Source organism: Rhinatrema bivittatum, chromosome 18, assembly GCF_901001135.1.
Source record: "Rhinatrema bivittatum chromosome 18, aRhiBiv1.1, whole genome shotgun sequence".
Taxonomy (NCBI): domain Eukaryota; kingdom Metazoa; phylum Chordata; class Amphibia; order Gymnophiona; family Rhinatrematidae; genus Rhinatrema; species Rhinatrema bivittatum.
Window position 1 is genome coordinate 40,942,302 of NC_042632.1, and position 23,912 is coordinate 40,966,213.

General features: G+C 46.1%; 1 protein-coding gene across 4 annotated transcripts in view; it reads left to right on the forward strand.

Annotated features, from left to right (window-relative positions):
• CYFIP2 (cytoplasmic FMR1 interacting protein 2) overlaps window positions 1-23,139 on the forward strand; it is a 77,617-nt gene extending 54,478 nt beyond the window's left edge. For 3 of the 4 annotated variants that reach the window (XM_029583619.1, XM_029583617.1, XM_029583620.1), the window contains 8 exons: window positions 6,171-6,314; window positions 6,496-6,586; window positions 6,824-6,954; window positions 11,919-11,991; window positions 12,442-12,536; window positions 16,301-16,539; window positions 18,423-18,570; window positions 22,685-22,852. In XM_029583619.1, coding sequence (XP_029439479.1) covers window positions 6,171-6,314; window positions 6,496-6,586; window positions 6,824-6,954; window positions 11,919-11,991; window positions 12,442-12,536; window positions 16,301-16,539; window positions 18,423-18,570; window positions 22,685-22,852 — 1,089 coding nt within the window. Of the gene's footprint in view, window positions 1-6,170; window positions 6,315-6,495; window positions 6,587-6,823; window positions 6,955-11,918; window positions 11,992-12,441; window positions 12,537-16,300; window positions 16,540-18,422; window positions 18,571-22,684 lie in introns of all 4 variants that reach the window. The other variant, XM_029583618.1, reaches the window with a different exon arrangement.
• Window positions 23,140-23,912: the final 773 nt, after the last annotated feature.

Consider the following 23,912-nt stretch of genomic DNA (forward strand, 5'->3'; position numbering starts at 1 on the left):
TAATGTTAAGACTGAGAGATTCGTTACTACGAAGGCAAGGCAAAGGGGCCAAGATTGCGCAAGATGTGGACTATATAACCACCAAGCCATTCCCCCACCCACCCCAAAAGAAAACAAAAAAAAAACAGGATTACATTCTATACAAAATCAGGACTGTATAGTCACTTGATCTTACTGCTTGACAAAGACAAAGGCGTATACATTTTCTTGTACAAATCACAGTGCATTTATTGCTTTTCGTGTCTGGTTCTGTTTAATTAAGTGGTCACCACTGTATTCTCCTTGCTCTTTATCATCTTCTCCTCTGGAAGCACCTTACATTTTATCTGTGTCTCTTCTGCTTCCCTGAAGAATGGGCTGAAATCATACCTTGATGTATTGTGTAGATCTGTATATGTCATCCGACTCTATAGTGGGCCTAGGGGTGTGCAGCAGGAAAAAATTTGTTTCATTTGAAAATTCATTTCGTGGGGACTCTAATTCGTATCTTTAATTTCAAAATAAAAAAAAATCATTTTTTAGTTTGATTTGTTTTCATTTGCTATTAAAGTCAATGGGGGAAGTATTTACAGGTAATTTCCAGCCCATATTGGGCTCCGGAATATGGGTTTTCCAATCAATTGTCTTAAAACTTGTGTGAAGAAATCAAAAGAAGGGGAAAAGAACTCCAAGGTACCAATAAAGACTGGTGAGACTGGATAGTGGCACAAAAAGTGGCCTGACGATCCTACAACTCTGTAAAGGGGCAAAGGAGTAGCAGCATTGGCAGAATTTCACCAAGTCACTGTGAGATAAGCAAAGAAGCAGAGAAAGTAGGAAGAATACCCCAAAGCTCTAAAAGAAGGCACCAGCAACAGTGCCATGAACCCTTAATGGCATCTCAAGTGGCAAACCGGCACCTAATGTGGCATTGATATCCTAAGGCAGCATGAAGACTGAACAAAGCAGCAGACGTTTCAGAGAAGCCTGCAAGACAGGCACTGATAAAGGGGCCAAGCAGCCCAAACAGTGGCTTGAAGACCCCAAAACATCCTCCAATCTGGCAAGGTGTTAGGTTTGGGGTCCGACAGCAAGGCTGTGTGGCAAAGAGAATACGTTGTAAGATATAGGCACGGAAGCAAGGCTGAGTGGTATAAAGACCCTCAAGGTACAGGGTGGAATTTACATTTTCTTGTAGAATGGGCTTTCCAAATGAAAAATTATATTACGTTCAGTACATGGCAGTGGTTTCTCTAGTGATTGCAGTGTGGTTTTCCTGGAAAGTGGTGAGGGCTGCTTTATTTAGAAACCGTTTCCCATATTATTTAGCTGACCACAGGCTGTTCCACTTCCTGATTTTCTGGTTTTGTATGAAATCTCTCAAAGTTATCACATTCAGGACATCGAAATGGTTAGACTTGAGCATTTGTTTGAATTGTATGTCTGTTTTCTCCTTCAGAAAAAGAGCCTTTTTGGACAAAATACCACCCAGTGGAATACGACGAATGAGGTTATCAAATTTGCGGATGATACAAAATTATTCAGAGTAGTCAAATCACAAGTGTATTGTGATACATTGCAGGAGGACCTTGCGAGGCTGAAAGATTGGGCATCCAAATGGCAGATGAAATTTAATGTGGACAAGTGCAAGGTGTTGCATATAGGGAAAAATAATCCTTGCTGTAATTACACGATGTTAGGTTCCATATTAGGAGCTACCCCCGCCCAGGAAAAAGATCTAGGCATCATAGTGGATAATACTTTGAAATCATTGACTCAGTGTACTGCGGCAGTCCAAAAAGTAAACAGAATGTTAGGAATTATTAGAAAGGGAATGGTTAATAAAACGGAAAATGTCACAATGCCTCTGTACATGGTGAGACCATGTACACAATACTGTGTACAATTTTGGTCACCACATCTCAAAAAATATATAGTTGCGATGGAGAAGGTACAGAGAAGGGTGACCAAAATGATAAAGGGGATGGAACAGCTCCCCTATGAAGAAAGGCTAAAGAGGTTAGGGCTGTTCAACTTGGAGAAGAGATGGCTGAGGGAGGATATGATAGAAGTCTTTAAAATCATGAGAGGTCTTGAACAAGTAGATGTGAATCGGTTATTTACACTTTCGGATAATAGAAGGACTAGGGGGCACTCCATAAAGTTAACATTTAAAACGGAGAAAATTCTTTTTCACTCAATGCATTATTAATCTCTGGAATTTATTGCCAGAGGATGTGGTTACAGCAGTTGGTATAACTGGGTTTAAAAAAGGTTTGGATAAGTTCCAAGAGCAGAAGTCCTTAAACTGCTATTAATCAATAAGGATTAGTAGCCTGGGATCTATTCATTTAATGTTTGGGTGCTTGCCAGGTACTTGTAGTCTGGATTGGCCACTGTTGACATAGGATACTGGGCTTGATAGACCCTTGGTCTGACCCAGTATGGCATTTCTTATGTTCTAAAGCAGTATAGGCTAGTGTACAGGAGATAAAACACATTCAGTGTTAGTGCACCATATAGACACATGTCTTCTGGGCAAGTTATGTGCCTATACAGTCTAGGTCAGAATACTCCAGAAGTTGGCATACATCATATACTGTATGTTGTTGTACTCTGTAATTTAGTACACCCTAGACAGAACAATTTTACGAGTCATTTACCCAGATGAAATGGTTTGGCTGAAAATTTTCCCTCCTCTGGATGGCTGCATCTGTAGCACTTGTACCCATAGCTGGTCTCCAAGGAGGCATTCTCAGAGGTGGGTTCAGGTCAGGGGATAGCGAGCTTAGGTGGCATTTTTAGAAGTGCTATTTCAACACCCCCCCCCCCCCCCCCCCCCCCCCCATCGTGACCACGCACACAAAAGAGCAGGCACAAAGTTCAAAGTTGCTTTTAGCATGTTTAACATTTATTCTGATCTTCAGAGAGAAATGACCTGGTAGTTTTTCTTTGACCGTTTGAGTAACAGTGTGCACGTTAAAAAGCTCCCGCCTAGTTTGCATCTAGTTTGCATGGACTATTTGAAAATTGCCCCCATAAAGTACAGTGTCATGTAAAAGTCTTCACACCCTTGTACATGGTTCACATTCTGATGTCTAAAAAATCCAAATCAAAATGCATTAAAGAAGAGTTTGTTTCACTGATCTACGCGACATGCTCTACACATTCATCGTGAAAGAACAACTATAGAAATATTCCAAAAGTAATTAAGAATAAACAACCACAATCTTCATTGCATGTCTTCACACCTCTTGCCTCAATACTTGGTGAAAGCCCCTTTGCAGCTATAACAGTCGTGAGTCATTTAGAAGACGTGTCTATCAACTGCACGCTGGGCTGGTACAGTTTTTGCCCGTTCTTCTTGGCAGGACCTCAAGATCTTTCATGGTGACTGGGTGATCGTCTGTGGACTGCAGTCTTCAAGTCTGGCCACACATTTTATATTGGATTCAGGCCCGGGCTTTGTCTGGGCCCACCCAAGGACTTTCACATTCTTCTTGCTGAGCGACTCCATTGTTGCTTTTTTGCTTTGTGCTTGGGATCATTGCCCTGCTGAAAGGTGACTCCTCCGCCCAGTCCCGGGTCTATGGCAGACGGAAACAGGTTTGCCTCTGGGATCTGCCTGTGTTTATACCACCCATTTTTCCCTCGATCTTCACAAGCCTCCCTGTCTGCACTGCTTCAGAGCATCCCCACAACACAATTCTGCCATGCCCATGCTTTATTGCGGGGAATGAGCAAATACTGCACCATCCTGCCATGCCAAGTTCTCGTGAATGACTAATGGTGGTTGTTGGTACAAAAGGGGCTTCCACCAAGGGATATCAAGATTTATGCAAAAGGCTTTTGGGGGTTTTTTTCTTCTTAATTACTTTTGGAATATTTATGTAATTTTTCTTTCATGATGAAAGTGTAAAGTATGTTTGTGTAGATCAGTGAAACAAACTCCTGCTTTAATGCATATTGATTTATATTTTTTTACACAGAATATGTAAAATGCGCAAAAATGTGAAGTTTGTTTTTTTCTTTTACAAGACACGGTATAATATCTATAGTACATAACAGCAAATTATAAACTGTGGTATTCTATTTCTTTTGCACTGCAGCTGGCAGCAGATTTCTTTCTGTATGGTTGCTGGTTCCGGATTCAATATGGGGTGATTGTTCATTACAAAGTACCCCACTTATGCCCTGCCGTGAGTTGTCCCTGGCGTGTCTGTACATGTTTAAATGGTGGAAAAATGATATTTTGGGAAGGGCAATATGCAGGTGTTTAGAGTGAAATCATGGAGAGTACTTTACCACGAGCAGTTTTGTTTTAAAATGATAGATTTTTGGAAGCTGAAAAGGCACCGAGGCTCGGCACGTCTCAGAGAAGGGCCTCTATTACAAACGATTATAAAGAGAGAAAACGGGAATGGGGGGGGTGGAATACAAAGGGTTGGCATAGCAACCAGGGCCAGGTGCACAAATTGCCCAGCATTCCTGCCTCGCACACATTTTGACAATGAGCTGCAGTGGTTGTGTAAGGGCTGCTGCCGTGCCAGGGTCTGTGGCTTTGTGATTGCTGCTCTGGAGCAGTGTCTGGTGGCTGGAGGGCATGACCTTCGGCAGATGTGGTGGTGGCCGTTAAAGGAAACCTCTGCTACTTGAGCTTGGGCTACCGATGAAAGCCTGCAGACCTGTCGGAAACAGAACCGCAGGAATCTGGTATCTTTTCACGTTAAAGCTGGTACTGAGTAATTTTCTTTGAAGTTGAACGGATGGGAGCTCTGAAGGTGACAGCGATGTTTTCACAGGTGTACTTTCTCATAGAGGAGATTGATGAGCTTCTAACGGACAGTCTGGGCCTGGGCTGAGTGGCCCACATTGTAACCTCCATTGACTTCTCCCATGCAAAAAAGTAAATCCAAAACCAGTAACTGATGAAATGGTGTTTGCTCCCAAAACCCCATACCATCTGCCATAAATACTGCCGCTCTCCCGCACGCAAAGTCCCACCCATCTACTGTTCTGTATATAGCACCCTACTCCCCTACGTTCTTTGCCCTTCATTCAGTATTGCTTCCAGAGTCCCACTATCCCTGTCCTGAACCCAGAACTCTGCCCATCCATACAGAGCACCCTGCTCTCCGATACATGACATCCTGCCGTCCTGTAGCCAGAAATCTGCCTTTCCATGCAGAGCACCCTACGCACTGTGCGGAGCTCGGCTGAACATTTCCTGGGTGCAGAGCAGTAAAAGGTTCCCTGCATCCCTTAGGGGGTCGGGGGGGGGGGGGGAGAAAGAACAACACTGAGGTCCCATTGACCAGACCTGTCCGTTCTTCTCCTGCACGACAGAATTGACGATGCCCCGTCCGAGTGCGCACAAATGTTTCCAGAGTGCTGCTGGGAAAGAACTAAAGATAATACGGCACTGAGAGCAGATTGCTAGTCACTTTTTTTTGCCTCGGTGAGCATTCAAATTGAAAGTGGTGAGAAAAAACAAACAATGCCTCTGAATTCTTGGAAGCAATGCAAAATGTGTGCTATTTTAAAGCCAGGCACACATTATCGTAAATGTTTACTCTAAGTGCGTCGGAAATGGAACAGCAATTTTGCATAGTTTGCCCTGCTCCAACCTCTTCCTCATGGTCCTCCCTCCTCTACTAGTTTTAGAAGTTGTCCTCTCTGTAAAGGGCGAACATCGGGAAACAAAGGGGATGAGAGTTTTGTGAGTTCCAAACCAGATTTGACCCCCACCCAGTGTATTCTAGCTTACATATCTTTCTGCCAAGCAGACTCCCCCCTGCTAAGATAGTTGAGGATGAGGCTTTAGAGAGGAAAATATTGTGTTAAGATGGTAGATCTCGTTACTGGGAACTTTCACACAAGGGTCAGCTTCCACTTGTCAAGCACCTAAAATTTTAAAAAAGGCCATCACTAGGATTTAGCAGATTGTCAAGTGCTGTTACTCCGGTTAAAGACAATCCTACGCTTACGCGCCACTCAGAGACATGGGCACGTCACTCTTGAGTCACTGTTAACCGAGAGAAACACCCCTCCCCCCCCCCCCCCACACCTGCTGATCTTTCTGCTTTTCTCATGCACTTTCCTATCCTTTTTCCCGACCGCAGCAGGCCCAGCCCAGCCTAGGTCCATTCCCTCGTTTGCAGACTTTCACCTCCTGTGTCTGTCTTCTGCAGCCACTCAACATTGCTTACAGCCACATCTACAGCTCCTACCGGAACTTCGTGGGGCCGCCGCACTTCAAGACCATTTGCCGGCTGCTGGGGTACCAAGGCATTGCCGTGGTGATGGAAGAGCTGCTGAAAATCGTCAAAAGCCTGGTGAGCACTGCTGGTCCTCTCCACGTCGCTGGGCTCCAGCAGAGTTCCTTCGTCAGCTTGGGTCCCGGAATGACCTGGCGGAATAAGTTGAAGGAAAGAAAGGCTAGGGATGAAGGGAAAACTTGTGCCACTCTCTAGGCTTATGTGGATAATCCTGAATTTTCTCACGTTCCCTTAACAGCTGCAAGGGACCATCCTGCAATACGTGAAAACTCTGATCGAGGTGATGCCGAAAATCTGCCGCCTGCCAAGACACGAGTACGGGTCTCCAGGTGAGAGACGCAGGCAAGGGCTCTTCGGGGGAAGGGGGCGCCATGGGAGAAAGACACGCATGGGTCTTACCCCGGTGGGGTTGGGGGGGGGGGGGGGGACTATTACGCACACAGGGCTCTATTGTCATGACTGTAGGTTCTTTCCCTGTCCCCTGGTCATGCCTGTAGTGACTGCAAGACGTTGTGTAGGAGTTTTCGTTTAGCGGTGACCATTCGTTCCTTTTTTCCTCCCTCTAGGTATCTTGGAGTTCTTCCATCACCAGCTGAAAGATATCATAGAATACGCAGAGCTGAAGACCGATGTATTCCAGAGCCTGAGGGAAGTGGGGAACGCCGTTCTCTTCTGTCTCCTCATAGAGCAAGCCTTGGTAAGAGCACCAGAAAGCAACCGGCTTCTCCGCTGAGCAAAACGCTTTCCTTCCTGCCCAGCCTCCATTGTCTGCCTTCCATTGTACACTCCCCCGCAGGCTTACAGGCCTGCGGCTGCAGAGAAACGTCCCTGTAGTCCGCTTGGCTCTCCTTCCTCACCCTGGTATCTCTTTTGGCCTCATTACTGCCAGGAGCTAAGAATCTGTCCCAGGTCTCCTCACCGCTTTCGGCGCAGAGCCCTAACCACATTTGTGAAGCTATTTTACTCTCTCTGTGTTGGAAATTCTTGTTTTTACAAGCATCAGTATCAGTAATCGGAGAAAGTTCTTTTTTACTCAACGCACAATTAAACTCTGGAATTTGTTGCCAGAGGATGTGGTTCATGCAGTTAGTATAGCTGTGTTTAAAAAAGGATTGGATAAGTTCTTGGAGGAGAAGTCCATTACCTGCTATTAAGTTCACTTAGGGAATAGCCACTGCCATTAGCAATGGTTACATGGAATAGACTTAGTTTTTGGGTACTTGCCAGGTTCTTATGGCCTGGATTGGCCACTGTTGGAAACAGGATGCTGGGCTTGATGGACCCTTGGTCTGACCCAGTATGGCATTTTCTTATGTTCTTAATCATTTTATGGAGTAATGGAATGAACTGTTTCGCCTGTCCTGTTACGCACGTGTAACTGTCTTTTTTTTTTTTTTTTTATCAGAAGGGCCATTTTGATTTGGCTTTCTTTCTTTTCCGTGTACTTCGTCACTTCCCGCGGTCTTCGCTCTCTTTGGTTCAGCTGCTGCTGCGCCATCAATTTCTCCTCATGGGGCTCCCGGCTGCTTTGCTTCATTCAGTCAGAAGCTCTTTGAGGTGAAGAAAAATCTTAAGAGAGCACCCAAGGGCCACTCCCTTTAGCACATAGAGTGGAACTTGCATTGGAGATCTGTGCCGGGAACGAATATGCAAACAGCGTCCAGTCTGTGAAATTCAGAAGATCTTAAAAATTATATGCACAGGATGGGGGCAAATATATGGGGGAGGCAAACCCTGTGGGGAATTTTTGCCCTGGAGGGAACGGAAGGTCCAGCAATAAAGAATGCAAAAGATTGTGTGCAATTTTTTTGCTTATTGCCCTCTCAAAAAATTGCCCGCAGAGATTCGCGCATGTTTTCTCCGCAAGTCAACTTTTGCAGGCAGTAATTAAGACTGCATGCGTTGTTCGATTCCTCTCTTTATCCCCGGGACCAGCAGGGAGGGCTCCTCTGCTTGGAAAAGAGATGACTTGAGAGGGGAGATGATAAAAGATGGTTGGGGACATGAGTGGGCTGGAACCTGTAAATGGTTGACAACCATTTACCCTTTCAAATAATAAGAAAACAAGAGGACGCGCCATGAAACTCAGCGGGTTGCAGATTTAAATCTAATCGGAGAAAGTGTTGGGTTTTTTTTTTTTTTCAATCGGCGCACGATCGAGATGTGGCACTTATTTCCAGAGAATTTGGTCAAGGCATCTAGCACGGCTGGATTTAAAAGGGGCCTGGACAATTTCTGAGGAAAAGTATATAACTGATTATATACATTATATAAATTATTAGCCGGGTAAGTAAGGGAGAGCTTATCACTTCTGCCTGGGACTGAGCAGCAAGAAGTAGATCTACCGGGTATTTGTGTCCTCAGGTTGGCACTGTTGGAGATAGGATACTGGATTTGATGGACCTTGGTCTGACCCAGCATGTTCTCATGATCGTAAGGTCATTGATGCAGTGGTCTGTTGTTTGAAAGTGCTCCCCCACGGAGGACTTGTTTAGTGTCCATGTGAGTTGATTCTTGCATTTAACGCCTGGCCTGGCCTGCCTCACCATTTTAATCCTGTGCTCATTCTCTTCTGACCTGAGGAAGTAGCAGTCAAAAGATGTATTAAGTTATTTATTCTGCTTTTTTGTTTTTTGGTTTTGTTAACCTTCATTTCTGTGCATCCTCTAATGGACACTTGTGGTAGATAATGGTCCCTTCAGGAAATGAGAGGTAATTAGGCCTTCCCCGCGGTCCTGTGTTTCCACAGTGACGAGGACTGCAGCAGCGGCACAGGTCGTCCTCTGCCGGGAGAGGGGACCCCTGCGAGGCCAGCGTGCAGCGAGCAGGACCTTCCATCTTTAACCCAGCAGCTCGGCCCAGCCCCCTCCGCCTGATTTTCTCTGCCCCAGTCCATTCAGCAGTGACGGACAAACAGCACAAAGGAGTGCAGCACTAGCAGGGTCACGTCGTGCCTTACCCTGCAGAATTTATTAGGGCTTTATCCCTTTGCTTTGATAAGTGTGATCCATGCTCCCAACCACAATGAAGAGTATATTCAGGAGCAGTCAGTGTCCTAAAGGGCTGTTCTGCTTCCCAATTCACCCTCACTGTGCTGGTGCTATTCTTATAAGAAGACGGTCACCCTCTTATCCACATCATGTTCCTTTCCAGCCATCATTAGCTTTACCCCCAGTATTGCTCATTTCTTATTTATTTTTATTTAATCGTTCTCATATTTTGCGATTTCCAGTTAAAAATGGACTAGTGAAAGACACACAAGTTGTGCCGAGTAGTGACGCGGCGTATTGAGGCATAGGAACACAAGAGAGACTGATCCTGCCTTCCTCCTGTGATCAGAGCTCTAACCTTGGTGGGACCATGTGCTAGCGCTAAGGGGAGTGAGAGGACAAACGTGCTATTTTCCGAGCCTCCTTCTGAGTTGCAAACAAAACTCTGGGTACGCCAGTCCCAGTACAGAGAGAGAGAGACACTGAGAGGGTCTGCCGTCCTCTCTGGCTCTCAGTCCCAGGGGTTCAGGGTTACCGCCAGCACCAGCCTTCCTCCTGTGTTCCCGGTCTCAGTGCGGGAGGATGTGACTGAACCAGCTAAATCCACTGGGGATCGCAGGAGCAGCGGGAAGTGCATCCTGAGAAACCACCTGTCCAGACTGCCAGCCGCCAGAGCAAAGAGAGAGGCAGCCTCAAGCAGCCATTGTTGGTGGTCCTCATTCGCCAGAGCAAAATATTCGTCAATACTTCTCCAAAACGTCAGTTTATAAGTGACGGTATATCATTGATTTTTATGAAATATTTGTCTGCTCCATCCCTCTCTACGCTACGATGGATGTAGCTCACAAGTGCCAGCCAAAGTCTCAGATCAGGAAATCTCACGTTTCTGATATTGCGGCCTAGCTTTGAGATGATGGTTTGCCACTCCACCGACGTCATCCCTGCCCCCTGGAAAGAGGGCATTAGGGCTTTCACGTCTTAATACTTTTCTCTCCTGCTTCTCTCAAGCCGCCCCTCGGTATTAAAGGTTTGTAGTGTTCAGGTTAGCAGTTGTCTGCCTTCAGCCCCCTCCCGTGTGTGTGGGGGGGGGAGGGGGAGACACTATGGACAAACCTACACCCTTTGCTCCGGCGCACAGCCTCGGGGCCGAATCCTGGGGACCGGCCCTTGAATACACGTTGAAGCCAGACATTCTGTGCTGCGCCGGCAGGCGTGTCGGCGAATGCCCCTCAGACGGCAGCGTTTGCTCGGCAGCCTTGCATTGGCGAGGTGCGCCGTCCATTCTCCCTCAAGGGACTCTCAGCAGCTCTGCTTCGGCGAGGCGCTCTTAACGATCGGAGCGTAATCTAACAAGCCTCTTCAGCACGTGGGGCGGTGGGCACAGGATCCCGCTTGGAGTAAGAGCTCTCATTACCATTCAGTATTCTGTGCTGTACTGGAGCAAGGTGTGGGTTCAGCTTGTCCTGTACCTCGCAATATAATTAGAAAATGCTTCCTTAGGACCTCCCCCGCATGCCCTCCTGGCCTGAATTCACCGGTTAATGACTTTGGCCTTAAACTGCTGAAAGAAGAGACAGTCATTAGGATCAGCAGGTTATTCCTGTAGGCAGTGGAGAGTGCTGGCCGTTTAAGTCGTTCTGCCGCGTAGGCGGTGCAGCCACATCTGCACAGCTATAATTCTGTGCGCGCGTGCGGCCGGCAGTCGCGGTCTTCGTTAACCACCCACCCCCAAATCTCCTACAGTGCTGCTCGTCTTTTCTCGTGAGGTTCCATCTAATGAATTAATTTTTTAATTTTTTTTTATATTCTGCTTTTTTCGGCACCTGAAAGCGGATTACGTGACAGGTACCTTAGTCATTTCTCTGTCCCCAGAGGCAACGGAGGGTAAAGTGACTTGCCCAAGGTCACGAGGAGTGAGAGTGGGATTTGAACCCTGGTCTCCCCGGTTCGTTTGCAGAAGGGGGTTCATCGTTATCAGCGCGTCATGGTGCTGGGGGGTGCGGGGGGATCTAAGATCCCAGACACAATTTGTGGACCTTTGCACCCCTGCCTCTTCCAGTTCTGTGTCCTGGTTTATCCCCTCAAGCTTTTTGTGCTTAACTTCAGTTTAGGAGAGAGAAAATATTGACTGTAGGAGCCCACAAACCGTGGCAGCATAGTGGGCTTTTTATTTTCGGTAGGTTCTGAGATCTTAATGGAGCGAAGTACAGCGGTATCATGAGCTCCTTACAATGTCCTCTTCAAGAGGATAATTTTCAGTTGTTTTTGCACGGCCAAACACGTTTGCCCGTGTAAAAGTGCAGTTTGAAAATTCCCTCTCCCCCCTCCCCACACCTCCGCCCCCCCACCCCCAGCAGCTAAAACAGCAATGCCTACCTTTATCTGGGAGGTAAAAGGGCTAGGATAAGGTCAGAGGGAGGGGAGAGAAAGTAGGTGCCAAGTGCACAGGCACAAAGTATGCACATTTCCCCTCTGGCTCCAAATTTTCAAAGAGAAATAGAGGGGAAAAATGAACAGCTTAAAAGTAAAATATCTAACCGGCAGAATGAGGATGACTGCTTGCCCCCGGGTAGGTCTGAAAGGGCACACGGAGCAAGGTTTTCTTGGGTGAGGGAGGAATAATCCAGGAGGCGCTCGTTCGAATAACATCTCTCTCCCTTGCCTCCTTCAGTCCCAGGAAGAAGTCTGCGATTTGCTGCATGCTGCGCCCTTCCAGAATATCTTACCCAGAGTCTACATCAAAGGTAAGATGTCCAGACGTCGAAGGCTGCTTCTGTGTCTCGGGCAGGTCCTTGAATGCCCCGGCGAATTATCTGTAGCATTATTATTTACCACTTATATCAGTGGTACCCAACAAATCCAGATTTCTCTTCTTATTCCCTCTTTGTATTAACGTACGAGCATCTTCTGTGTTTTTCAGATATTTTATTTCTTACGCGCGTGCATTCGTTTTAGAATTCTTTCACATTGATCCTTCAGCTGTGTTCTTTCACTTCTTTGGTGGGAAGACTGCTATTTAACCTGCTGAGTAAAAGATCTGTTTTGTCTCCATGAGAATATGTTCATGCAAGGATATTCGCTCAAGCGTAGATTTTATGTATCGGAAACCAAAACACCCACTTGGAGGCCAACAGCCGGGGCCGGCCTTGCCGAAACCTGGCTCTAGTGTCACTATTTTGCTTTTATCTTCACAGAAGGAGAACGCCTCGAGGTCCGGATGAAACGTCTGGAAGCAAAGTATGCCCCCTTGCACCTTGTACCCTTAATCGAGAGATTGGGAACCCCGCAAGTAAGAATTACATTGCATACAGTCTCATGTAATAGGAGTGGCTAGGCCAGGGATGTCAAACATAAGGCCCGTGGGCCTGTAACATGCGAACGTGTGCGGCCGCAAGCAGCTTACGTCTCCCCTGTGGCTCAGCCTCCGATTCCCTGTGCACGTGCCCATCGTCCAGGAGGGGTGGCCAGTGCCTGGCGCCATCCCGCTTTTCATCTGAGGTCGCGGAAGGAAGGTGAGACCGTCCGCCAATGCTGTAGCCTGGAAAATGACATCAGAAGCCTGCAGCAGCATTCGGGGATGAGACCAAGCTGCAGTGGCTGCACAGGAACGGACGTCAGAGGTCCGGTACCAGTATAAGAAGCGGAGTGGAGACCAGCCCGTGGGGCTGTGTGAGAGAGAGAGAGAGAGAGAGGCAGCCCCACGGGTGTAGCCCTTCATTTCCAGCCCCAGCTGCAGATTAAAGGGGAAGGCCACTTTTTCTTTGATGTGGGCTGAACCTAGTGCAGACCTGACGCCTCCCTCTTAAAGGGGAAGTGCACCTTCACATGCATCTGAGCCGCAGTGGAAGTGGGCACCAGCTGAGTTGGAGGTTGACACTAAGGAAGGGGTCTAGGACCAGCTGGCATGGTTGGGGGGTGGGGGGAGTTGAGGGGAGTGATTGGCTGCATGGGGGGGGGGGGGGGGACCGGCTTACATCCTCCCGTGCACAGATTTCTTATCCCTCCCCCCCAATGCCTCCAGCCAAATGGGAACCAAAGAGGAAGAGGCAGAGAAGGAGACACCAGATCAATGGACAATGGAGGAGGAGGGGACAGTCACAACATCGTAGGAGGATGACCACTGCCCACCCCCTCAAACTGGTCAGCCCCTTTCAAATCTTTTTTTTTTTCCCAAATCTGGCCTGATATTGAAATGAGTTTGACACCCCTGAACTAGGCTGTGCCTCTCCTCTACCTCATCCTATGAATAGACAGAGAAGGAGACAGACAGACAGACAGACAGACATGCAGATAGACGAGTTGATTGGCAGGGAAATGGCCAGGGAAGCAGATAGACAGGCAAACTAGCAAATAAAGAGAGAGTCAGGAAAAATGATTGTCAGACAGGCAGAAACAGGCACAGGAAAACCAGAAATGGAAACGTGCACCGCTACGGGGCTGTGCTCAACATGAAAGAACGCTGCGGATTTCTGTGCGAGATTTATAGAAGGTAAGTTTCCCCACATTCATATGCACTACAAGGCTATTCATGCTCATTTTTCTTGCAATTCTAAAACAAAAAATTATTTAAAAAGCTTCAGGAGGTCGATAATTAGAAAATACATCATAGCATTACAGCATTACAGCGGCAAACGTGACTATTAAGCAAACGCTACATTGGTTTAATGTCCCGAATTGCTGTGTCCATATGAAGGTCTCTTTACCTCTTTTTTCACTATCTATATTGAAACACCTCCATCCCTGGGTTCACTTTATCTATGTGAATAACTTGCTGCTCCTGTCCTGACTGTCACTTTCATATCCTCTCCCACTGTACCCTCAAGTCCGACAAACGCAAAGGGCCGATCATTTCATGCACGCTCTTGAGGCTTGATTCCTCTAAAATTATTTTGGCCCCTGGAGGCCGAATGCCGAAAATATATTAAAGCGTTGCGAAATAGCAACTATTGTAAAAGGAGATATTTAGCACAATAAAAGATATTTGTCGTGGCCCAGAAGGATATTTGGGGCGCACAGGAGGAGGCACCGCTGCACCTTCAGATGAACCCATAAAGACCAAGTCACTCCTGCGTCAGACCGGGGTGTGTCTGGCTGGAGCTTAAGCATTGCGGCCACAGGCCTCGGTGAGCGACCACAGTGGCTCCTGGCAAACATGGACCCCTAACTCTGGCTATTAGGTTTTGCCGTTGAGCCATGGCCAAAACTTCCTGCCTGAAGGGGCTGTGAATCTGCTTCTGCGGCATCCCCGGCCGGCCAGGGGAGTCCTCTTTATGGCAATGTAAAGCACTTGGGCCCCTGAGACAGTCTTCTAAATCAATCTTAAAGAACTGTACGCAAAAAAAAAAAAAACCAAAAACCCCATTACTATTGAGTTTTTGAAGGCCATACCTTCATCAACTGCTAAAGAAAACAAAGCTAAAATTGAAAGAATAAAAATGGCCTAAGCACACTTTTGTTCATTTAATACAAAATCTTTTACTTATTATAGTGACATAATGGGATAGATATTCAAAAGCCATTTAGATGGAATACTGAAAAGTTATCCTTCTAAATAGCTAATTTGCCAAATTTCAGCCAGTTATCCGGCTAGATTAAAGCAGGATAAATAGTTATCCGGCTATAATTTAGCTGGATATAAAAGGGGTGTTCCGGGGAGGTGTTCGGATACCAGGTATATCCGGCTAAGTTATGCAGCCTCGTGTGGCCAGGTGACTTTCTACGTACCCGCATATCTCCAGAGATATCCAGCTAAGTGGCGCAACTAAAAAAAAAACACCAAGTCGCATGGCTCCCCGCCCGATGCCCCACCACCACCAAATGTCTCTTCCCCCCCTCCCCCTGCAGACCAAGAAGGCTGGCGCAACCTGAAAAATTTAACATTTAAAGAAGGAAGAGGATCACCACTGGTCCGGGCCTGCAGGCCTTCCCCCCTCCCTCCCTGCTAAAACTTCTTTACATGACCCCCCCTCCACTCCGCCAGACAGACTGGCAGCCTCCCACCCTCCCCCCCATCCTGCCTCAGTCACTCTGCCCTGTGACCCCCGGCCGCCGGACGTCCAGCGCTGCTTAGGTAATAGTGCCAGAAGCGTACTGTCAGGATGAGGGGGATCATTGTAAAGGTAACGCGTGGGGAGGGTGTACGCCTGGGAGGGGGGGGGGGGGGGGTTGTGTGGCTGGTTGGGGGGGGGGGGGGAAGGGGTCTTGTAAATAATTTTTAGCGGAGAGGCCTGCAGGCCTGGGTCGGCAGCGATCCTTTTGCTACTTTAAATGCAATTTTTCAGGTTGTGCCAGCTTCCTGGATCAGTGGGGGGAGGGGGGGATAGAGACATTTGGTGGGGGGAGAGCATGCAAGGTTGGTGTTTTTATTTTATTTTTTTTTTTTTTAAAGTCTGACGATTTCCGGGTAAGTGGCCAGTTAGGCTGAGCTGAAGTCATGGCAGTAGCTTTCGTCACCCAGTTCCAGATTTTGGTGGCATCACGAGCCTGGGCTCTGCCCATCTGAAAAGGCAGAAGGAGATCTGTGCATATTGGAATGAGGCTGGTACGAGATTCCGGACATCCGGGCTTTGCACAGCCTTTGAGAGACACGGGGCCGATGACAGATTTTTTTTTCTTCCGCACAGGAAGCGATTATTTGTCAAACGTGCCAAATATCCTTTTGTTGTATGTTTTGTTTTTTTTTTGTTTGTTTTTTTTTCTGAGTCCTGATTTTGGATGAGTCAAGCCCGAGGTGATTGCCGCGTCTGCATCCAGGCTTGACAGATACGCTGCTTGCATTCCCACTTGAAAGAGAGATCACCCAGAAATGAAATAAGATGGAAAAGAAACTTCTGATTTTGAATGCAGGATTTAAAATGTTGCCCTTTTGAAATAGCAAGGACCGAGTTAGCAAGACGGGTCCTTTTGAAATCCGGTTTGTGATATAGTGGGCCGGGCAGTGTTGCATTTGGGCTTCAGGTAGACGGAGGTTCTTTTCCTCCACTCCCATCAAACCCGACCCTTCTATGTTTTTTTTTGCGTTAACTTCAACGTTTCCACATCCTTCGATTTCAGCAAATAGCCATTGCCCGGGAGGGAGACCTATTGACCAAGGAGCGACTGTGCTGCGGGCTGTCCATGTTTGAGGTGATCCTGACGCGGATACGGAGCTACTTGCAGGATGCCATCTGGCGAGGCCCTCCCCCGACGAACGGGGTCATGCACGTGGACGAGTGCATGGAGTTCCACCGGCTCTGGAGCGCCATGCAGTTTGTGTACTGCATCCCCGTGGGCACAAATGAATTTACTGCAGAGTGAGTACTTGCCAGCCCGGGGACAGATGCCGAAACCCGTTCAGGCCAGATGAGCTTAGGCATAGAAACCATTGGAACGCAAAATAAATAAAAATTTGGGGCAAGTTGGGTGCTCCGACTGATCCGTTTAAGAACAAAAAAAAAAAAAAAAGCTATGGAATCTATAAAGCGGCAATAACAAGGCACGTGAAACGTAATGCAAAATAAACCAATCAGTAACTTCCAAAAGCCTGCCCCAGAATTCATAGGGATCTAGCCATGTGCAACACTAATTTAAAAAAAAAAAAAAAAAAGTGCATGTATCCTGCATTCTAATAACGCAGGTAATTTCAGCTGCATGTAAGCTTCCAGAGGGCTAGAGAGACAGTGCTGTTAAAGCTAATATTAAAAATACGAACAGTATCCCACAGGGAGAACACTGGCCAAATCAGGGGATGCGAATTTGAGCTTTTCCCTTGTCCAAGATCAGGCAAGTAACTTTGTCTCTCTGTGCTTCAGTTTACTCAACTATAATTTAGTTATCGCCTCCTAATGTTTTATTTGGAGCCATTTTTTTTCTGACCGATGTTTAGATGCTGCCATCACAAATCAGGGAGAAGCAACTTGGTCAGCATGTCTCACCGGCGTATCTTTTTTTTTTAGGAGAAATGTAATCCTTTTTTTTTTTATGCCCTGCAACAACAGCTGAGATCTAACCTGTCTCCTGAACGGAGGCTGGATAGATCAGCACAGGACATCGAAACAAACTGTTTCGCCTGACACATTCTCCTGTCGTGGGAACCTGCCATGTCTTTGGCCGCATCAGGATAACGTTTTCACCGAACCTGCTGATGTGCCAAACCTGTCCGACTCCCAGCTCAGGACGGGCAGAGGATTTCATGTTTAAAAGTTTATGAGAACTGCACAACCACTAATGGGTGCTTTCCAAGATCCTTTTCCGTTTCTCCTTTTTAAAAAGTCTGTGTTTTCCACTTGTTCTTGATAGCTCCGTGCTTCAGTGATTCTTGACCCCTGACAATTCGAAATCTTTTCATTGCAAATGTTTCCACCGACCCTGGGGCAAGTGTCAATGTGTGGGGAAAAAGTGGGGGTGACCGCTCTCCTTCCTGGTGGCCCCTGTCTTGCACCCTGGACTGTGGGGGGGAGTTCCCCCCTCCCCTCCCCCCTCCCCTCCTCCTCTCATGCTTTCCCCATGCCCAGCTTTTCTATTCCCATCTCAAGCACGGGAGCCAGGTCTTTCTCCAGCACAGCCCGTTTCTCTCCTGTACCATCTGTCTTTTCTTCTCCTTTTCTCTCAGCCTTTCATAGTCGCACGGTAAATGACAGCGGAAAAAGACCCGAGTGGTCCGTCCAGTCCGCCCAGCAAGTTAATTATTTATTTATGGGTGTTACCTCCATAGCATCTTCTGTCTTCCCCTTTTCTCTCTCGCCACAGCCCCACATCGTTCTCTCTATCTCTCTCTCTCCCCCTTCTTCTGTGGCTCAGCTTGCTTCTCTCTCGCTCTCTCTTTCCTTCCCTTGGCCTATCTCATGCCCCCTATTTCCCAGTCTGCATAGCTCAGTTTACCATAGTGTGTGTGGGGGGTTCTTGGTGCTAGTATCACACTCAGAAGGAAGGGGGAGAAATCGCCAGGGAGAGACCTGCTGGGATGTCGTATTGGCATGTGCCCCCCCCCTCCTCTTCCAGCTCTGTCCCAGTGACGCTGAAGAGCCAAAGACCAAGCAGCTACGGAAAACATATGAACCTTCTTCTTAAAACACGGTTCTTCCTCCCTTCTCTTCTGCCTCTGTCGTTCTGTCCTCTCCCTCTGTATCTGTTTTCCCTTCTCCTCTACACTTATCCCTCTGCCATCTTCTCCCATTTCTATCCCCTTGCTCTGCAGGCAGTGCTTTGGAGATGGCCTGAACTGGGCCGGCTGTGCAGTTATTGTTCTTCTGGGCCAGCAGCGTCGCTTCGACCTGTTTGATTTCTGCTACCACTTGCTGAAGGTGCAGAGGCAGGATGGGAAAGACGAGATCATAAAGAACGTGGTAAGCATTATTTTTACACTGCTCACTTTCCCGGAGGACCGTACCAGAGATCTGCATCCGTGATTTGGGGAGCCCTAAAACCAGCAGCATGCCAGGGTGCTCTCTGTCCATGCAATGCAATGTTTAAGACCAATGTAGCTAATCAGTAATGTCTGTAATTGTATAGGAGAATACAGAGGATGACCACTGGCTCCAGGTTAGGAGGAGCAGGTGAGTTTTTAAAAAATGCAGGAGCCGGAAACTTGGACTTGACTCCTCTCTTCCATTTAACCAAGAGGCATGTGGCCATCCTGTCCTCATGGCAGCTCACGGGTGTTAAAAGTTCACAGGGTGATTAAAGAAGTAGCATTTAAGCAAGACAATCATGTCCCTGAGTTGGTTCATCTTGCTTCCTCTCCAGCCATAGTCAAAGTCTCGCCTCTCCAAGATTGCCTTACCATCCAAAACCCCGACTGTTCCTGATCTTGACTCCCTCACGTTGTTTTATTCTTATGCTTAAACGATGACTAAAAATTCTGGGATGAATTTTAAAAGAGTTGCTCGCGTTAAAAGACGCACATACGCATCTGGGCCGAGGGCGAGCGACTTGTATTTTTAAACGGCCCAATTACTTGCCTGTGTATGCTTGCGCGAGCAACCAAATGCCTGGAAAGAAGGGGCAGAGTTAGGGCATGTCAGGGGCATTCTTGGGCGGGGCCGACATTTGCGCACATAAATCTGTATTTTAAATCCGGCGGCCGCAGCGCACAGCGGGCTGGCAGCTGTGCATATTTTTTTCTGCTCTTGATGAGGTATAAATCTGCATAAATCTCTTTTTAGGCCTTAAATGACTGGGTAAAATGGTCTGGGTAAAATGGCAGGAGTGCAGGCTGAAGAACCAGAAGGGTCTGGATGACCTTGAGATAGACTGGGTCGATTAGTGTGCTGATTGGTCAGACTGGCTGTTTCTTTCACGCACGCATGTTTTAAAATCTGCTTAGCTGCACGCCTTAAAGCCGACAAATTCCTAAGAAAGATACATGATTAATGTTTGCTCGTGTGATCACTTAAAATTAGGAGCATACATACGCGTGCCAGGCATAGTGTGCGCACAGTTGCACGAATTATTTAAAATTCCTGCGTATGTGCGCTCGCACGTGCAGATGCACGTATATGGGTGCATGCAAGCTCATTTTAAAGTTACAGTCTGTTTGTCTTACCTGTGTGTCTTGACTAGATTGTAAGCTTCTTGGTGCAGGGACAGTCTTATTTGTATTTGCACAGTATTGTGTACACCTTGTAGTGCTATTGAAATGTTTATAGGAATATTGCCTGTCATTTGCAGGCACTTTGAAGGAGGCAATCGGCTACATGCCCATTGATTGACAGCAGCTTACCTTTATAGTTTTAGTCCACTTCTCTTTTTTTAACTCTCTTTTTGAAGGTGTTTTGGTCTCATGGGCTTGTATTTTTGATAGGACTACAAATCCCATCATGCACTGAGCTAAGAGTTTAAAATAAATAAAAACTTGACCAAAACTACATGGGTAATGCAAAGTCAGGTGATACAAAGTCAGGTGTATATGGTTAATATCTGTTTATTCCTCTGTATGATTTGACTAGTTTAAAAAAGGGTCTTTTAAAACTGGGGGTTGCCATATGCTCCTCCTGTATTTGTGCTTTAGCCAAGCAAATCCTATCCAAGGTTAATCATCTTCAAACTGGACAGGCTGCTTTTTTACAGCTCCATGCGCTCTCAAACAATAATGGGCAAAGACTTTCTCCTTGCTCTTAAGAACTCTTCCTTCCCTAGTGTTGCAGAGCCTTTCGCCATCTTGTAGTAGGGATTTTATATTGATTTATGGTTTTATGGTGATGTATTGATGATTTACATTCTATATTTCTGATAGTAGGCCGGTTGTAACGCATGTTGGGTATGGGTTAGTCCCATATAAAGGCATGAGTAAACCAAAATGACATTCGATTATGGCTTTTCCAGGAGCACAGTGAAGCAGGACGGAGCTTAGTGAATTGCCTCCCAGTGCTATGCTAAACAATTTACAAAACGTTGAATTAGCACAGATTTGTAACTTGAGAGCAGTAGCACCAGTTGGCAAGGCTTCAGTCGTAACTATTGTCCATTCATATGTCTTTGACATACATTCGTAGTTCAGTTATTTTTTACAAAATGTATCTAAAGTGGAGAGTTTATTTACTTACCTCATGCTTGGATCAGAAATGATTGGGTATTAAGGCTGCAAACTCTTAAGCATTTCCTTCAGAAATGTAAATATCAATGGAGGAGTAGGTTTGAAGGGGGATGTGATTGTCCAGGGCGGGCCGGGGAGCTGGGAGACTTATGAATCATGATGACATAGATTGTTGTCCTCAAAGGTTTGCGTCTCAATAAATCATTTTGTCGATAAGGTGCCACCAGCCTCTTTGTCATTTTAATATGATTAAATTCTCATCAGTGATCAGAAAAGGCCATACGGTGGAATATTTTGACAAGCAGAATAAAAGCTTAGGGGACTGGGCTGGTCTTGCCAAATTATTTTGTGGTCTTCTGTAAGGTGGAGCCTTGATGTGGATTAAGAGCTCAGCCAGGGATCAGGAAATTAAAATCACAATTAATGGAGGGAGTTTGAGACCTTTCCCAGGCAAGGTCTTTGTGATTGCACCTTTATCCATTTCCTTATCATTTGTCGCACCAACCCAGCTCTGCCTTTTAGCCCTGCAGCTAGGGGCTGGGTCCAATCTCCTTGTGAAATCAGCAGCCTCTCAAAGTACCTGCCGGGAGGCATGAACCTGAGTTCACCCAGGCTTTGCCCTTCCCTTCCTGACTGAAAGAGCTTTACTGCTGGCGTCTCATCCACATACTGCAAAATACAGCATGAGGCTACAACTTTTCTCCAAGATGCTTGCACTACACATGACTCACGAAAGGAAATTCAGAAGCTAAGAGAAGACTTTTTAAAGATCTAAAGGACACCAGAGTGCTAGGCCTCTGTCCTTCCCTTACAGCAGTCTTTCTCAAAACATTTGAGGGCACACTTCTGTTTTCTTCATGTAACACTTCTAGGCCACTTCCCCACACTCCCTCTTCCACCCTCCCCACCAAAAACAAGGTAACTATAGCTTTTTAAAAGTTGTAACACAACTACAATTAAAGTTGCATCAGACCTCGCATATTGTGCCCCATCCCACTACACCAGTGGGGAGTGCTCAGGTCTTTGAGGGTCCCCTAATCAATCAGGAAAACATGAGGAGGGATCTGTTGAAGCTGAAAACATGAAAAGTAATGCATTTGGGCTGCAAAAACCCAAGGGAGAGGTACAGAATTGGAGGCAAAATTCTTCTAAACACAAAAGAGGAGGATCTGATGGTGATTGTATCTGATGAACTTAAGGGGGCCAAACAGATGGATAAAGTGACGGCAAAAAAAACCAGAAAGATGCTTGACTGCATAGGGAGAGGTATGATCAGCAGAAAAAGGGAGGAGATATTGCCCCTGTAAAGGTCCCTGGTGAGTCCTCATTTGAAATACTCTTTATAATTCTGGAGACCACACCTTCAAAAGAATATAAACCAGTTGGAGGGTGGCTTTTAAATTGATCAGTGGTCTTTGTTCTCAAAAATCTAAACATGTACACCCTAGAGGAAAGGCAAAATAGGGGAAATATGATAGAGACATTTAAATATTTCAAATGGTTTCCATGCACAGAAGATGACATGGGATGGGAATAATCGTAGGAAATCTTTCTTTACAATGAGGGTAGTGATATAATTCAGAACTTTGGTTCAGAACTTTGGCTCATTTAGCCAGTCCCAGAATCCTCAGCTGGTTGATTCACACTGACATTGTAGTGGATGCATGGATGGAGGCAAAAATGGTATCTGAATTCAAGAAAGCATGGGATAAATGCAGGGAATCTCTGAGGGATGATGGGAATTGTAAGGGCCTAATAAATTGGACAGATAGGCAGACTAGATGGGCCATATGGTCTTTCTCTTCCATCATGTTTCTATGTTTTGAAGACTAGTGTATTACCTGTGAATTCCTGTAGAGTGTCCACAATCAAGGCTATTCAAAATACACCTAATAGTAATTGTCTTATGTTTTACCTCTTTCCAGCCTTTGAAGAAAATGGCTGACCGTATCAGGAAGTATCAGATATTGAACAATGAGATCTTTGCCATTTTGAATAAATACATGAAGTCGGTGGAAACGGATAGCTCCACTGTGGAACATGTGCGATGTTTCCAGCCTCCCATTCACCAGTCTCTGGCTACTACCTGCTAATGAGCAGAATGCGCGTTAATCCCCCTTGTAATGGAGTGGAACTTGGACCAACTCTTAGGAAGAGTGGATCCTGGAACAGTAATGAAATGAACGAAATGGAGATGCAGAGATATCCTAGCATGTCACGTTTGAGAGTATGTGCCTCTACATTGTTCAGCTATTGGTGGTGTCATCCAATTTTTGAAAAAAAAAAAGTTTGTAGTACTTTCTTTGTGATGTCAAAAATAATTTCCATAGCCCATGGTGAAGCTTACAGACTGACAGCTAGTATTAAAACATGCAAAGTTGAGGGTACTAGGTCTATAATTTCCTGTTGTGCACCACATACCCATAGTGCAACATGGATAAATATTAGAGCACAATACAAAAAGTGGTTTTCCACAGCAACCTAGAAACCCTGGCACTGTGACAGCATTGGAGATGGAATTAGAAGAAATGAGTTAATTCTGCATAGGACAGGTTTAAGTACAGTAATAGAATAGTGAGTTAAATCCAGCCTAAAATTAGAATTTCCCAGTCTTAGCTGTCTGTCTCTCCAGTGAGACAAAATTGTTTCTCTTCTGTCCATATAGACTGAAGGGTGCCCTGTGTCTATTGTATAGGTAAGACATAACAGTCTTCTCTGATGAATGCATGGCCCACCTTCTAGTATGTGTTCCCTGTGGCTCTTTGTGGTGCTTCTGTGGTTTTTTTTCCAGGTATCCCTGTAATAACCATAGCACCTGCCCTCTCTGGGTATGCAAATATGGGACCCTCTTATATCCTGTAGTACAATTGACCTAAACACAACTTTGATATGATCTCCACATCCATTTTCTGAGACTATAATGCAATGAATGAGTTCTTCATAAGCACAATATTTCTTAGGTTCTTCACTGTACGTGTGAATCTTTGACCTCTAATCATAGGTAAGAATTGCTTGGAAGTAGGGCATGGACATTTTTTTAAGGGGGGAACATGACTTAAGTCTGCATCTGAAGAAGTCTGTATTTGAGGTTGAGGATAAGGTCAGGTAGTGACCTTGTCTCTTCTACTAGAACTGAGAACAGAGGGGCAGGAG